We start from the raw sequence: 16,324 nt of genomic DNA on the forward strand, positions 1-16,324 counted from the left end.
ATCCTTAAAGATGGGGTTAACGGATCTTGCCTGCTTCCCAAGAGCGCTCGTGGCCCCTGAATGTGGATGTGAAGTACGTGTTAGTGGCTCTGCACAGATTTCCGCGTTCGGCATCTTTGCTGGTAAATACCCTTTCTGGTTTCCCGGAGGGCACTTGCTGCCTCTAGACGGATTCGTGCTTGCGTAGCCCCAGAGCCTCATTTAGGTGGCAGGTAGCTCCAACGGAGGGGTCTGGGTTTTGCTGGCCAAGGAGCCTTCAGCTTCAAGTGATCCCGTAATGTTACATAGGGACGCACTAATCACGCGGGGGGATTGCTATTGCAGCTGCTGAGGGCATATAATTAATCTGATGAACTTATTTACCAGTCCGAATGACTAAGCAGGGCTGAGCACCGAGGCTGGAGTGGAGATGCCTGCAGCAGATTAAAGGGCCATCTGCGGGAAGAACTGGGATTCCTGCGAGCAGGGCTTTCATTTGAGCATGGTGGGATCGCAGTCCCTTCTCCCTCGCCGCTGTCACCGAACTTGCCGCCCCTCCACCCTAACCCCCCCACTTCATTGGGCACCGATAAGAAACCTGCCCGCTAATGACAGAGTAGGAGCAGGATGAAATCGGTCCTTGGCACTCGCAGCAGCAGGGCTGCTTTCTCATCCCACTCATTGTTTCAGCTGGCTGATGGCACGCGCTGGGATACGGCGTTCCCAGCAGCACGACCGGTCAGCAGCTGTGGGCTCCACCAGGCCCACCGCCGCGTCTGCACCGCCTTTCGATCATCTCAGGCGTGCGAGTCGTGGGGACAGAGCAGGCCAGGGGTTGCTTTGCTTCCTGCTCAGTGCCCACTTCCCACCTCTGCCCCCGCCTCAGCCACACGGGGCGGCCCTGCTCCTTCGGGCACCGCGTGTCCTCTCCACGCTCCCCATCTGCAGATAGGTGCGAGGAGACTGCAGCCAAGGCTTTCCTGGCCTTTTGAAACCTGCCAAGCCCCCGAGAGGAAATCAACCTCCAGGAGCTGTTTGAGGAAGTGCTGATTTGTCCGGCTTTCTTGGACCAGCTGGCCACAGGCGTAACACATGAGTGCCCCCTCTCCGCTGCTGCATTACCTGCTGCACAAGCACAGCGAGATGTTCTGCAGCCCCGGCCTTGGCCAGGGGGAAAGAGCAGGAGAAAATCTCTGTTCCTTCCCCCCGAAGCAGGATGGAGGCACGTGCCTGCGCGCCAGGGGAGTTGGGCTTTCCCAGCCAGCTGAGCTCGGGGATTTGTTCTGCTTCCCCCGAAAGCTCAGGTCCCTGGTGTGTGTCCTGCAGGTGCTCTGCAGTGCAGATTTTTGGGGCAGAAACCCTCAGATAGGAGTCTGGGGTTACTTGGGACAGGCGATTCGGTCTCTGGCCTAGCAAGGCTTTTCTCCCTGTCTCCCCACCCCAAGAGCCTGTGCTGTTTAGGGCCTGCTCCTAAGGTTGTGGGTGGAATTACGGGAATCTGGAAGGGCTCCGTGAGTGAGGAGGGACCAGGACACTTGCAGTTCTTCAACGGCAAGAAGCTGGGAGGAGGCTGAAGTCCTCAGAAGCATAAAAGGCTACTGTAGAGAGGAAAGGAATAAATTGTTGTCCACGTACCCTGGAGCTGGGATGAAGAGCCGTGGGCAAGCGCCCAGGGAGATGCAGGGAGAGGGAGGACCCAAAGGACATGGACATTGAAGCGCTGGAATAGATAGGCTGGAATCTCCTTTCCTAGAGGATTTCTAGGAAGAGGTCAGATCCGTGCGTGCCAGGAGCAGCCGCAGCCGGGTGGGTTTTGCCACTGGGCAGGGCAATGAGCAGGTCTCCAAGGTGCCTCCTGGCCCTGGTTACTGTGATCTCCAGTCTTGCTGACTTGTAGGATCGTCCCAGACCCTTATGCCACCATGTGCTGCCTGCGTGACCGTGCGTAGCAGGTTTGTTTGAGGAGCCCTGTATTACCATGTGGGTGCAAGAACCTGCTCTTACACCCTTCCCAGGCAGCATTCATAGGATGATATTATCCTGTGTGTCTATTGTATGTAGCAGCGAAAGGAAAGTAAGCCTTTTTTGTCTCTAAAACTGCTATTAAAACTCAACGGCATCCCGTGGCACAAAAATGGCTGTGTAAGGACAGCACACGCGGGTGCTCTCGGCATGCCGGCCCCCGCTGCTGCCTCTGCTCCTGCGGACGCTGCTGTGCAGCCGGTGCTGCCCCGCAAATGAGGGCTCCTGCTCTCTCGCAGCGTTTTCAAAGTCCTGAAGCAAAGCACGATTCCTAATTTGTGTGTCAATGAGTGCTGTGCACAAAAGCCTCATGTGGGGAGATATTTATATATGATTCTTTGTGGGCATTTTTCTGGAAAAATCCTTAATTGGACTCACTCCACCTTTTTTCTGAAGGACAGAAAGGACAAGTGGCTGAGAAAAAATAAGTGAGAAACTGAGCGGGAAATGAGGTAGGAGACCAGCGTGCATGTTCCCAGACGTATTGCAGGCGCTGCCTCCAGTATCTTCTGTGCCAGCATGGGACTTGGCAAAGAATTAATAACGTGATGTGCTTCCCTGGTGCTTTCCGCTCAAGGAGCCCAGGGCCCTTTGCAGACAGTAGCAGATCCAAGCTCGGATCCCTCCTTTGAGGCTGGCAAATTCTTCTTGCCCTTCTTTAAAAACTGCCTCTGCTCTTCCTCCCCAGTGCCCCTGTGCCACACAGATCGCTCAACGTGGGGCAGACGTATTGAGAACCTTTTCCAACAGCTGGACTGAATACACGTGAGTCTGGTGAATGAACGGGCTAGCTGGGGCGGTCTGCAGGCCACCCTGCTCTGCCTGGCTGGGCAGGGCCAAGAGGGGCAGGAGAGCCTGCAGGACCAGGGCAGGATATCTGCTCGACAAGGTGGAAACAACTGGAGAGCAACAGGGGTTGCAAAGAGGAAGATCGGAGACTGGTTTTAAGCACTTGGAAGCGAGAAAACCCATCCTGGGTGGTGGCCTGGCTGGAGCAGATGACTGGAGATCTCCATGGCTCTGCCACCTCTTGCAGGGACGAGGAGCCCTACTGAACCTTCAAGACACGTTGCGGGAGATCTTGCTGTAGCCATGCTTTACTGGAAGCTGTGGAGAAGGTTTAATTCTTATTTAATGCGATCATAAGGAAATCTCATTCTATCTGTGTAATTAAAGGTGTGCAGGATACCCCAGACTTCCTCGATATCAAAATGAAAGGCTTCCCTATGGTTCCTTGCATGGGGCAGGAACAAGCACTTAGCAAAGCACACGTGTTTGAGCGTTGAGAGGTGCTGCTGGGCAGCAGTGATTACCACTCACCAGTGTGTCCTGCCTCCGGCTCTCGAGGTCTTCTGCCACCACTCGCTGGGACCGTGGGGGACGGCAAGTAGTGTGTGTCGGGCAAAATGCAGACGGGACATTTTACATCAGCGCTGAAGCCAAGCTTGGCTGTTTGCTGAGTTTAGCCTTTAAGAGCTGTGGTAACTTGAGGTAATGAGTTGGTCCAAAACTTGATTCTAACTCTACTGTAGGGATTTTTTCCATTGCAAACAATCTGCTAGCTCAAAGCTGCCCCAGCAGAGGGGAACTCATGCCTGTCCGTGAGGTTTGAGAAGGCCGTAGCTCCCTTCTCCTTGCGCTTTCTTGCTGATCTTGAGACATTCAGTGTTCCCTTGGAGGAGGTTTGATCAGCTCAGCTGGAGCCCAGAGAGACAAGCCCAGGCTGTACAGCTCCCCACAGTGTGGTCCCCAAGAGTTAATCTTGCAGGGCCAGGATTATACCAAGATTATAATTATTTCTGTCTGTGAATTATTAATAATGAGGAAAAAAACTGCTCATTTCATTGGAAATTCCAATTAGAGTTGAAATGCAGAACTGGAGGAGGTGCCGCTAGAATGTAAATGACGGGGGATCCAGCTGCACGTCGGCGCAGCTTCGCGGAATGGTTCATTATTCGGAGAAAATGCTACCTACCATGAATATCAAATGGCTTAACAGGAAGACGAGACTCAAGGTATAGGTGAAGAGGTCTCCTCCTGGGTTGGGTTGGAGGCCGCAGACTTTGTACTTGTGGATAAATCCGTTTTTACTGGTGAGTTTACACTCTGCAAAAGTGAGGTCTCTGCAGCTTGGGCATGGAGCTTCGCAAGGGCGCAGGGTCCGAGGGGAGCCCCTGCGACCTCATGTCCAGACCTGATCCATTTTGGACAGCGATTTCACAAAAACCCCCCTTTCCTCCCAGGGCTTGTGTGTGTTTTATGCCACCGCGAGTTTCCCCTCTCCCCTGCCTTGCCCAGGTGTAACTGCAGAAGCAGTGCTATAGTCCCTTTGCCAGACAACGGGAGCAGGAGCAACATGTGCTGCTGCCAGAGAAGGTAGCTCCTGGCATCTTCCAGCTCCTTTGCCAGAGAGCAAGACTGTGCAGGTAGAGATCCCGACCCTAAATATGCTCCCAAATTCAGCCATTTAGCTGTCTTGCAGCTGTGACTTTTGTTCAGGAGAAAAAAATGAAGAAACCTGCTCTAGTAAAGCCTTGCATGCTCCCTACCCCAAATTTTTGAGATAATTATTTCCATCTCATAATTAAGAAAAGAGTCCCTGTTGGCACTTGCTCACGCATGCATCGTGCACATATAAATACAAAACAGAGCTAGCATGGGCAGTGCTGCAGGAGTCATCCTTGGCTTTTGGAAATGTGAAAAGCTGCTGCAGAAAGGATGAAGATAAATTTATTCTGTGTCCACTGAGAGCAGGACAAGGATAAATGGGTTTAAATTGCAATAAGGAAGATTTAAACATTAGGAGAGACCTTTCTGACAGCAAGACTGGCTGAGCCCAGAATAGGTTCCTGGAGCAGGATGTGAAATCCCCAAGTATGATGTTTTTTAATAACATTTTTGACAAATGCTCTGCCCAGGAGGGGTAAAAGGTTAGAACTGGTGCTCTCTTGAAGGCCCTCCCACTGCTGATGTTTTGTGACTTTATATTTTATTATTTGCTCTTGAAAAATATGCTCCCGCTTTCTTGAGTCTGCCTAATCACAGTTTCCATAGCTGTTATTCTTGCTTGCTCTCTCCTTATCTATCCCCACTGAATTTCATAAGTTGGGGTAAATGAGTGACCTGGGGGAGGCTCCAAGAGCAGCCAGCCAGCGGCTCGCGGGCAGCTCCCTGGGGAAACAGGTCTAGAGCACCTAGAAACAGGTCTAGAGCACCTCTGTCTAGAGCAGCAGCGCAGTGAGTCCAAAGGTCTTTGCCTGTCACTGGCCACCTTGATAGAGGGGGTGTGGGGACACGGCGTCAGCTGGTGTCACGCAGCTCGCTGTGGTCGAAGGGAGCAAGTCCCTTCCCTTGCTTGGGGGAGTCGGGCTGCAGCACTGCGCCGCGGGTACAGGTATAGCCAGGCTCACGAACTGCGCTTTGAACCAAAACCCATGGAAGCGTCTGAGGAACCGTTCACCTAAAAGGTGACAGAAATAGGCAGAAACTGCTTTTTCCGTCTCGTAGCTGCTTCTGATATGAGCCTTTGGAGTTAATCCCATGTAACGTATAAAGGCTGTGGAAGTCTGCAAATCAGCCGGCAGCAGAGGTGGCCTGAGGAGATGGTGCTGTATTTGAGGCTCAGCGGTTTGGTCCTTGGAGGTCAGCGTGCTCGGTACCAGCCCTTACATATTGGCTGTACTAATGCCACAGGGGGCAGCCTCTTGAAGGACCTGGAGTAAAAGGCTCGCGAGGTGTTGGATGTGACGCAGAGCCGCTGAGGACAGCGGCCGTCAGCGTCGGGAAGAGGGAGCGACGGCACCTGCCGCCCCAGCGCTCGCCCTCCATCACCCCCCGCGCACATTGGAGCGAACAGGCGGCTTCATCCAGCCTCGTGTTTGCAGCCCTGCAGCTGCGATCCAACGCTCAGCTAGGGCCGGCGGGATTTTTTTGCGTGTGATGAAAGGGACCAAGCGCCGCTGCCAGTGATGTGACCTCCTACGGCGAAGATGGAAAGTGCTCGTGCTCTGTTCCTTTCGAGCCTGGGCTGTCTGCCGTATCGGACGGGTTTAGGCAGTTTGCTGGTCTGCCAGCTGACTTTTCTCGCCTGATTGCTTTTCTTTGCGGACGGTGGCTAAACTCCTCCTTCCCTCCCTGCCGCTTGGACACAGGTGACGGTCTCCTGCCTGCTGCCGGAGCCCAGCACCGTGGGAGCCGCCAGCGCGAGTCAGAGGCCACGTTTCTCCATGGAGGGGAAGGGATTTAACAGCTCTGCAATGGATATCTGTGTGTCGAGTTGCATTTTGGGGGTCCATAAATAGTGATTGTTGCACTAAATAAGGCGCTCGGTGCTAAATGTTTGCCTTTTCCCGAATGGGGCAGCAGTGGTGGGCGATTGCAAAGTGTGTTTTAAAAAGCAGCCGAGTTGCCTCGGCTCATCCTCCCAGCCCTGCGCCGCTGGCTCGCTCTGCGATGAGGGAAAAGTCTCCTGTTGGGATTTTGCCCTCAGCTTATTTTCAGATGTTGTTTGGGAGTTCTTTTTTTTAACGTAACCCAGCTGCAGGCTCTGGGCCCTGGCGAGAAAAGCACGTGCCAAATATCGCAGGATCCTTCCCAGGGAAGCGGGAGCCCTGGGAGAGCAGCAGGATCGTCCCCCAAGAGGCAAAGCTTACCCGATTTTCCCCAGTGCCTCGCCCAGGAGCAGCACTGCCGATGCTCTCCTGGGTGTAGAAACGGAAGTTTTGGGCCCCGGCAGTCCCTGCCTGGGGAGCTTCCCCTTTAGAAACCCCCTGAAGTCTAGGGAGGTGGTATCTTTCCGCCTGAGGCTTTTCCATGCTAAATGCCTCCTTCAGACTAATCTGTTTTCAAAAAGTTGTGGTCAAAATCGTTCAGTGGGTAACGAAGAATGAGGCTGGAGTCTTGTGTGCAGGCTGGAGACGCAGAAGGGAATGGCACCCAGAGGAGGGTGCTGCTGCCCAGGCAAGGGGCCAGGAGCTAAGCAGAAAATTGGGTCAATACCCATGGGAGAACCCTCCTTCCGACACCTGGATGGGAGCACCGTGCTCCCTTCCCCATGCAGACAGCAAATATCTGTTGACAAAGCTATTTATTATGACCTTGTTAGGGTGCAAAGTCCGGCACTGGCAAGTAAAGGAGAGCGATGTGCCCCAGCGCTGCCCTCTGTGTGGATGCATTTTCCTGCAGCCTGTAACGATATCCTCGTGCAGGTTTACCATCCTCCTGCAGGACCCCGGCTCACTCGACGAGCCATTTGGCTGGTGCTTTTTTAATGAGCAGCAATATTTGCTGTTCTGTGTTTCCTTACAGCTCAGCTGCAGACCTGGTTTGGAATGTACAATTGATTTCCTCATCGGCTTTTTTTTGGGTGTGTGTGAATGCCACCAATACCTAATTTCTCTAATTTGCAAAAGTGTAGCCCTTTGAGATAGGTGCAAGCCGGGGAGCAGCGTCGAAGGCCGATCTCTAATTTGGCGTGAAGTGCCGAGGAACGGTGCTTTCCCCCGTGTGCTTGATGCTCTGTGGGGCTGTGAACAGTCACAGAACCCTTCCACTCATTGCTGGTGAGGCTGCGTGCTGCAGCTGGGACCCTGCATCTCGGTTGGGTGCCTCCAAAACAAAGAACGTGCAGTTAGCAAAAGCCAACTGGGGCATCTCACTCTGAAAAGCCACCCTGGTGACGTGTAGATGCTTTGGAAGAAAACGAGCTGCAACACAGACCCCTGGGGCCATCACTGTGAGACTCCCTTCTCGGTGTGCCGTGCCGCCTGGTCTACACTGAGCTTTCCAGCGGGCGCAGCAACTGAGGCAAGATGCGCTCAGCCTCCACCAACGGCGTCACGTAGCCAGCTGCAAGCAGCGAGGGGTAGTTAAGGGCTATCCCTAGACACGTGCTCCAAAGGATACGTCACTGCTTTTCAGAGTTTGACTTTGCAGCCTCCGTGTCCTTCATGCGTAGCTGGTGCACCCGGGGGGGGGGGGGGGTTACTGAGGGTTGTGGGAGCCCAGGGTCCACGGGAGCCCAGGGTCCATGGGGCAACTGCCATTGGGACGGTGGCCATGTCCTGCTCTCCCCAGCACCAACGTGCTCTACACCTAGTAGCTCTTGTGTTTTGGATGCTTGGGTTACGTCTGTCCTGGACCTGCAGCTCTGAGATGTGTTACCAGTGATCAGCGTCACGCACCTATTGGCTGGGCTGGCTGAAGTGTTGGGTGTCAGCACCTATGTTGGTGCTCAGCAAGCACACCCAGCCCTGGAGCTCCCTAGCTTGTCCTGTCTTGGGTGGGGAAGTGGAAGGAGCGAGCCTGCAAGGGAGGAAGCTCAATGCTGAAGGCAGCTCCGTCAGGAGCCATCCCGGGGCAGCTAGGTGGAGGTTCGCCTTGGGCAGGGGCTCCGCGGGAAGGCAAAGGCGCGCGGCTGCTGGCAGGGAGGGCGGGAAGGTGTCTCTTTGCGCTGGCCAGCAGGCCGTGGGGCGCGCAGGGCCGGCATCGCTCCCTGACGGCAGCGTTGTGTTTGTGCCTGCAGGACGTCGTCACTGCGCTGGAACGCCGGCACCAAGGAGCGCATGCTCATCAAGGTGACCGACCGCGAGCCCAGCTTCCTCATGCACCAAGGCAACGGCTACGCGGCCGACAGCCAGCCGGGGAGCCGCTCGCGGCGGCCCTCGGGCGGCCAGCAGTCGCCCAACCTGCAGACCTTCGCCCCCGAGGCCGACAACTCCGTCTTCTTCCCCGAGCGCAAGCAATCGCCCTTCCTGAAGAGAGCAGAGCACGTGGGCAGCTGCTCGCCGCTGCTGGGACGGGGTGACCCCTTCTGCTCGCCGCTCCAGGCCCAGCACCGCAAGCACTCGAGCGAGTCGCAGCCCTCCTCGCCCCGCTACGCCTACGAGCCACCCCTCTACGAGGAGCCCCCCATGGAGTACCAGGCCCCCATCTATGACGAGCCTCCCGTGGACATGCAGTACGAAGCCAGCAGCAGCTACAAGGCTGGCTCCCCGCAGAAGTCACCTATCCGCAAGCCTCATCCCTTCCTGCAGTCACCCAAGCAGGGCTCCAACTCACCCTACCAGCAGCTGGTGCTCACCAAGCAGAAGTGTCCCGACAGGTTCATGAGCCTCGAGTACAGTCCAGCCGGCAAGGAGTACGTGCGGCAGCTGGTCTACGTGGAGCAGTCAGGCTCCAGCCCCAAGATGAAGACGGGGCTGCGGCACAAGTACTCGCCCAACCCCATCGGCGGCTCCTACTCGCTGCAGCACAGCCCCTGCCTCATCCGTGACCAGCGCCTGGAGATCAAGTCGGGAGACTACAGCAGCATGGAAGGGCCCGACTTCTGCCACGGTCAGCCGGCCGGCCCGCTCGCCCAAGGCGAGGACTCCATGTCATGGTCCAGCCAGCAGGACACCATGTCTTCGACGGGCTACTCGCCCAGCACCAGGAAGAGGAAGAGCCGGAAGCCCTCCCTGTCCCATGACCCCAACACCTCCTCCACGGACGGCTCGGGGGACCGCGAGGTGCTGGGCGAGCAGCTGCTGGGCGAGGAGAGGGCCACGCCTGGGGGCGCCCGGCCTCAGCTGAACCGCACGGAGAGCAAAGCAGCGGAGGCGGAGGCAGCACGCAGCTTCCCCGAGCCCTTCCTGGCGCAGGCCCGCCTGGCCTGGGAGGCCCAGCAGGCTCACTACCACATGAAGCAGCGTAGCAGCTGGGACTCCCAGAAGGACGGCTCGGGCTACGAGAGTGACGGCGCCCTCCCCTTACCCATGCCGGGCCCCGTGGTGCGAGCCTTCAGCGAGGACGAGGCCCTGGCGCAGCAGGACAGCAAGCACTGGAAGAGGAACACCTTCGAGAAGCTGGGCTTCCCCCAGATCCTGCTGGAGAAGAGCGTGTCCGTGCAGACCAACCTGGCCTCCCCTGAGCCCTACCTGCACCCGTCCCAGGTAACACACGGCGCCGCGGCATTGGCTCCAGGGTGTCCCCAGCATTGGGGAATTCCCTGCGTGCCCCTCACTGTACACACTTGTCCTCTCCACCTGGCCGCTTCTCCGTGGCGAGACGAGCAGATGGGGGAGAGCGCCTGAGCCCCCTGGGTTCATGCACTCTCTGCGCAGTGCAACCATCTGCGCACGCATCCCTTGCCACGCTCGGTGTTCCCAGCGCGCGCACGGGCCGCTGTCAGGCGAGGCCTCGTGCTTTGCCTCAATTTAGTATTTTCTTGTGTTCCTGAAGAAACTCCATCAGCAGGGGATGGCAACTGCAGCAGGCAGTTCATCAGTAGGAATGGAGTGGTCCCACGGCACTGCTCAGCCAAGGGCAAGCGTCCTCGGCAGCCGGAGCAGAGGGAAAGCAGAAGACATCCCTAAGGAATCCAAGGGTGGGCAGAGTGGGATGGCTGCTTAGAAATATCGGAGGCCGCCATCAGATTCCCCCCTCGAGCTGGCACTTGGCACCAGCTACTGCAGGACTGGTCTTCCAACCAGGGGTGCTGGTCACCTCCTCACAGGCCAGGAAAGGTCTGCCCAATGCATCTTGCCAGGCAGTACTGGCAGCCGTGGGTAGTGATTAATGCCCACGTTTAGCTGGGAAGGGGGCACACAGCAGGACACTCTCCCTCTTGGTCTCCCACAAAATCCTGTTGGGCTCTGCCGGACGGTTGACAACAGGCTCCTCCTGGTGCAGCACCCCGTCAGCAGTGCCGAACGTGGCAGCAGGAGGGATGGGAACTCCTGCCATGGATGGATGCAATTTCTCTGCTCTTGAGCTAGGGCCATCTTTAGAGGCAGCGCCTTGAGGCTGTCCCAGCCCCAGAGCGTCACACCTCTGTCCCTGCCAAAATGTTTTTGCTTTAACCATGCTGTGCACAGAAACATCCAAATTTTCTTTCAATTACTCTGAAGTTTTTGGCCTCTGCCAGTCAGACCCAGTTGAAGACAGCATGTATTTACTTTGCACGATTGCAGTGGAGCCTTGCATCCGTCTTAAATGTTGTTTTTAACTTTCCATTGGATGTCCCTGTGTCTGTGGGTGAAGAAGCGGTTTTTCCCTGGCTGGACATGCAGTTGGAGGGATACAGTGGGTCTGGCTGGCAAGAGCACCCTGTAGCGTGTCATCCTGCTTGGTAAAAATGCCCTAAAGCATGAGGTTTGAGAGGAAAGATGGTTTGGCTCTGAGCCCTGTTCCCATGGGCGTTCCCATCTCTAAGACCGATGACCTACTCCTCCAGCGCCAGCCAAAGGGGAAGACCCCAGTGAAACAACTGCTGAATTCACAAGGGTCATTTGCTACGCTCCCATCCACTGCCTCTTTCACAGGAGTAGGGAAAATATGGGCAGGCTCAGAAAAAAGGTTTGCATTCAGGATTATTTCTAGGCCTGTTTCTTGCGTTCTCTGGCCCGAGACGGGGAAGTTGGGATCCCATTTTCATCCTCGTGGGAGCTCTGCCGATGGCCCTTCTCCTCCCCATCCGCCCTGAGCAGCGGCCCTGCAGGAGCTTGCAGTGTTTTAGGAGAAAGTCCTGAAGCCAAGAGACCTCCCGTTGCCCTAGGCCAAGGGCATTCTCCTCAAGGGCAGCTCTGGAGGAGGAGGCTGCGGTTGCACCTCTTCCCCGTGCTGTGGGAAGGAGGGACTGAAAGGGCTTTTTCAGGAGCTTCAGTTTTTCCACGTCACAGTTGGGAAGCGGAGGTAGGTGGAGCCACCGTGCCGGCGCACACTCTGCACAACCGCAGTGTTCTGGGAGCCCAGGGATAAACACCCGGGCTGCTCCGTAGTGCTTCCAAGATAGCCTCAAATGTCACGAGGCAGGTTTTGCTCCTGGGCCTCGGAGATCTCCAGAAAAAACAGTATTGACAAACTGCCTAGCGTGGAAGAGCATGGTTAAAAACTCTGGCAGCTCTGGTGCAAGCCCGCAGATGTCCTAAAGAAGGGAATAAATCCTCCTCTCCTCTCCCGGACCATCTTCCTACCCAGGGCCCCCAAATGCCATGGCACAGCCAGTTTTCCTGCAGTCTCATACCTGGATATGTAAAGGACATTAAGAACAAACAACCCCTTTCTTGTTTCTCAGCCTCAGAGCTCGTCTACCAGAAATGCGGATTTTCTCATATGTAGTTCATAGCCGTAGTGGTTTGAGATATTGGACCACTTAAAACCCACTGCTGACCCTTCGATTTAGCAGTCATCACATACTTTGGTCGCGGAGGCTGCGTACGCAGCTGAATGGAAGGCGTTGTCGCTCTGACTCCAGTCCCTTGTGGCTGTGGAGCTTCTGCTGTGAACCCGGATAACCCTATATGCTATTGATCCCAGCGTCTCTGCTCCCAGACAATCGAACCCGTGAAAATACTGAGCGCTGGCGGCTGATCTCCATCCGAGCCCTGCAGCAAGCATGCCAGCTTCAGTCAAGTACCCCGATAAAGCTGTTTTTGCATTGTTTGAGCTGCTCTAACTGTCCATCTGCATGCTCTCAACCTCTGGAACATTCAAGTTCGACATGGCTTAGCCCTTTTCCCTTGAAGTCGCCACGGTTGGGTTTCTGTGTGCGCTGGAGCTGAGTGCGCCCGTGCAGACACTTATTGCCCACCTCGGTGGGCACAGCGTGACTGTGAGTCTCGGTGAAGATGTTTTACAATGAGTTATTCCTCCTGCCTGGAGAGCCTCTTCCTCCCTACCCATCCGCACACCTGGGCAGGGGCACAGAGCTGCCGGGTACATGGTTGTGGGGAGCAAGCACTTAATTATGGAGCATCTCTGCAAAGAAAAGGGCAGCTGGTCCCCCTTTAGGCATGGCTGCCGGCTGCTTGAGGCTTCACTGTTTTGTGCTGCTGCGTTCCCTTCTGCAGAGCACTCGCCTCATTCATTGCTCTTTCCCTTTCCCTTCAGTATTTCCTCCTGTTTTTTCTCTTAGCTTCGTCCTTGCAGCAGACCTGCACTCGCAGGTGGCATCGATCCAGCACAGTCCGCCTCCTGCTTGCCCTGGGCAGACCTGAATCTCCTATAGTTCAATAAATGAGCTTCCGTTTCCTTCTTCACTAAACAAAAGGTTTAGATAATTCTAGCAAAAAAAACAGTGTCGAAATCCCTTGCTGGTCTGCCAGGTGAGTGGGGTCCCAAGACCTGGCCAGGCAAGCCCAGGATGCTTGCCGGCCTTTCTCTCTCCTCCTCGCCTGCCCCTTCCTGTGGCTCTGACTTTCTTACCAGTTTCCTAGCTCCCTGTCATTCCCCAAGCCCCCGCTCTGCACTCATAAATCTCATGACTGAATTTCAAGAATCAGCACGGTTTTTTTTTCTCTCTACATTTCTTAAGGTTTCTTGTAATAACCTACAGGAGCTCAGGCTTGTGGACACTTGTATTTCCCAGGGCTGCACCACTGGAGGGTGAAGTCCCATGTCCTCCTGCTCAGGACCAGCCAAGGTGCCAGTGCTGCCACCTGTATTTACTCAGTGTATCGAGGTGGTCTTGGTGCCCCTGGTTCTCCTACTGTCGCCCAAAGAACTGCTTAATCTTAGCAGGCGACGTCAAGCTCAGAATGGAGAGGACTCAAGAAAGAGCCACCCATGCAAACGAAAGCTCCTGATGGGCAGAGTGGTTGGGCCGGTTGCATGGAGAGACCAGACTGCTCGAGGTGGCTTTCCAAACCCCTTCCAGCACCTGTTGCGAGCCGGAGCAGCTCTGCACCCCACCAGGCTCTGGCAGGTCCGGCTCACCGGGAAGGAGAGAGGAGTCGGAGGGCCCTGAGTCTGTCCTGAATGCTGGACCGGAGTTGCATCTAAACAGGCTTCTGCTTTCTGGAGCCTCTCCAACCTGCCATGCCCCATTCTGGGCAAGGGGTAGTTGCTGCATGTGCAGATACTACCACTGTTCCCATCTGCGAGGCTGGAGGAGCCCCACGATGGGCTACAGAGGAGGAGGAAGCCGGGACGAGAAGTGCCAAGTAGCCTAACAAGGCTCTTGTCCCACTTCTTGTACAGAGGCGCACGTCATCCCGCTGTGCTGCTGATGGTGTCTGAAGAGCTTGCAACCGTCTGCTCCCCTGGGCAGGGGAGAGCTGCCACAGTCCAGGAGTTATCAAGCTGCTGTCTGGTGCTTGCCAAATGCAACGGGTGAGAAAGCTGCAGCCATGACTGCAGCAAGCTCTGGGCTCTGGATGCCACCGGACTAAAGCTGGAGGGCCCCAGCCACCCCCTGTCCCTGGGGAAAGCTGGAGACAGCTAAATCCGAGCTGTGTATTGAGTAAACCACCGGCCACTTGGTTTGCTAAGTAATAAAAATAAACTCTCTGCTAAACATAGAAAAAAAGAATTCTCTTCATGAAGCATGCATCGAGGCAGCAGATACGTCGGTGTGCAGAGGGCTGATTAACCCTGGGACTTGCTGAACATTGCAGCCTGCTGTTGTTTAGCATCTGTCATCACGCCTCTGGCCATTCAGCGGCATCCGGCGATTGGGTCTGGAAAGCCCTATTTGTCCCAGCAGGGAGGTTGCGGTGGGGGTAGCTGCTACCAAAATTGCCTAGAAACCTTCCCGCTCTGACAACCTGTCCCTCAGCCACGCAGGAAGCATTTGCCAGCGCGATAATTAGATTGCACTGTGCCCTTCTGATTTAGCACATAAATTGCTGCCTCCTTACAGAGCTCGGCTCCCCCTCGGCAGCGTGGCCATGGCTGGGCATCTGGCGTGGGATAGGGCAGAGCCTGTCCTCGCTGCTTCCGCAGCTCGGGACTTCAGCGGGCACTAACAGAGCCCCTCTCCCAGACGACGCAGGCCATCATGCTGCAGGGGAAGCAGAAGGCAGCACGGCCACAGATGAGTGCCAGCAGGCTCCAAAAAGCCAATCCCTTGGATGCAAATATATATCCACAGTGCGCTTAATCTCCTGTGCCATGAAGTGACCGTGAAATGCAGAGTTGTAAGCACGCTGCAGGACGCGCAGAAACCTGCAGGGATGGACTTGTCCGCCAGACCTCAGCTACACCGCGCGCGAGAGCAGCACGGGGAGGAGCAGGGGATGGGGCTTCATCAGGCTCCAGGGAGATCCTGCAATAGAGGATGTGGGAGAAGTTAAATAGTCACAGGGTGAGAAGCAAAATACTGTCACGCATGGCAAGCCTGCTGTCAGGCAGGCAGCGCAGAGCAGGGCAAACTGGCTCCTTTTGTGGCAGCGAAGGGGTTTGAGCAACGAGGGAGAGAAACGTGCCGATGTCGCTGAGCAATTTAAGGGAGCGCGGTCCGGAGAGCACTGAAACTTCAGTCTGCTCAAAAGGGGCGACATGTACAAACACGATTCAGCATTGGATTTATCACTGTAAATGCACATGGGAGGCAGGACAGGAGTACGCGGAGAAGAGCTGCGACCGCAGCCTGCAGGGAGCTAAATTAACCCAGCGCAAGCGAGGGCGGAAGCATCGCAAAAAGCAGCCGAGAGGAACCTCTCCACAAGTGCAGCTCGAGCCAAACCAGTAAGCAAGGCTTTTGGATGCCTGCGATATTGATTTAAGGATGCTGTGAAAGGAGAAAAGGTATAATAGCTTTTTAAAAATGGATGATGCAGTGCACAGAGACAGTTATCCTGATGAGAGCGATCAGACCTGGAAAGCTGCTTAAAAGACGGAGCCTGTTATCTGAAAGGAGGGCAGAGACCACAGACGTAGCTTTGAAATCACGAATAATCTGGAAAATGTTTTCTGCCTGTGGGGGATTTAGTGAAACCAGAAGGGCATCGTATCCAAAGGCAGTGGAAGAAACACCTTTTTTCCTTGAGTGTCCCCAAGCACTCAGTGCTGCAGAAGGTTGTTAAAAGCAAAAATTGAGCAAGCTCCAAACCCACTTTGGCTGCTCCAGTGGATCTGCAATCAAACTCACTGACGTTGAGAGCCCTAACGCTAGCTGGGTCCTCTTTTCCTCACCGCGCTGGGCAGCCGGCTCCAGGCAGAGACCGTGGGAGGATGAGGGTGGACGGCAGAGAGCAAGGTCGGAGGGAGAAAAATGAGGATGGAGCGAGGTGACGCCTCTTGTTCTGGAAAACTCACATCTCACCGCTATAAGGAGGCTGGGACGCGTCCCTCTTCTCTGCCCCCAGCCGTCGCTCCTCTCTTCATCCCCCCTGCATTTATCCCTCATTTTACATTTTCCAAGGGCCAGATTCACGGGCTTGGTAACTCGCAACTCGGGAGTCCCCCTCGTGCGTTGGAGCATGTTTATTTATACAATATATGTTTAACTGTAGATTCACCCAGGACCTACGGAGTGCCCTGGCTGGGCTCAGAGCTAATGCACAGCTACTAGAGATGTCAGTGGCCAGGGATTTGTCCATGTTTGGAAGTGGCTTAATCTCAT

The 16,324-nt window shown here is 55.4% G+C and overlaps 1 protein-coding gene across 3 annotated transcripts in view; it reads left to right on the top strand.

Moving 5' to 3' along the window:
- The window catches only part of ARHGAP39 (Rho GTPase activating protein 39), a 175,290-nt gene that overhangs the window by 135,225 nt on the left and 23,741 nt on the right, over positions 1-16,324 (top strand). For all 3 annotated transcript variants that reach the window (XM_068933527.1, XM_068933530.1, XM_068933529.1), the window contains one exon: positions 8,525-9,932. In XM_068933527.1, the coding sequence (XP_068789628.1) occupies positions 8,525-9,932 (1,408 nt within the window). The remainder of the gene's footprint in view (positions 1-8,524; positions 9,933-16,324) is intronic.

The sequence above is a fragment of the Struthio camelus genome, chromosome 2 (genome assembly GCF_040807025.1).
Source record: "Struthio camelus isolate bStrCam1 chromosome 2, bStrCam1.hap1, whole genome shotgun sequence".
Lineage (NCBI taxonomy): Eukaryota > Metazoa > Chordata > Aves > Struthioniformes > Struthionidae > Struthio > Struthio camelus.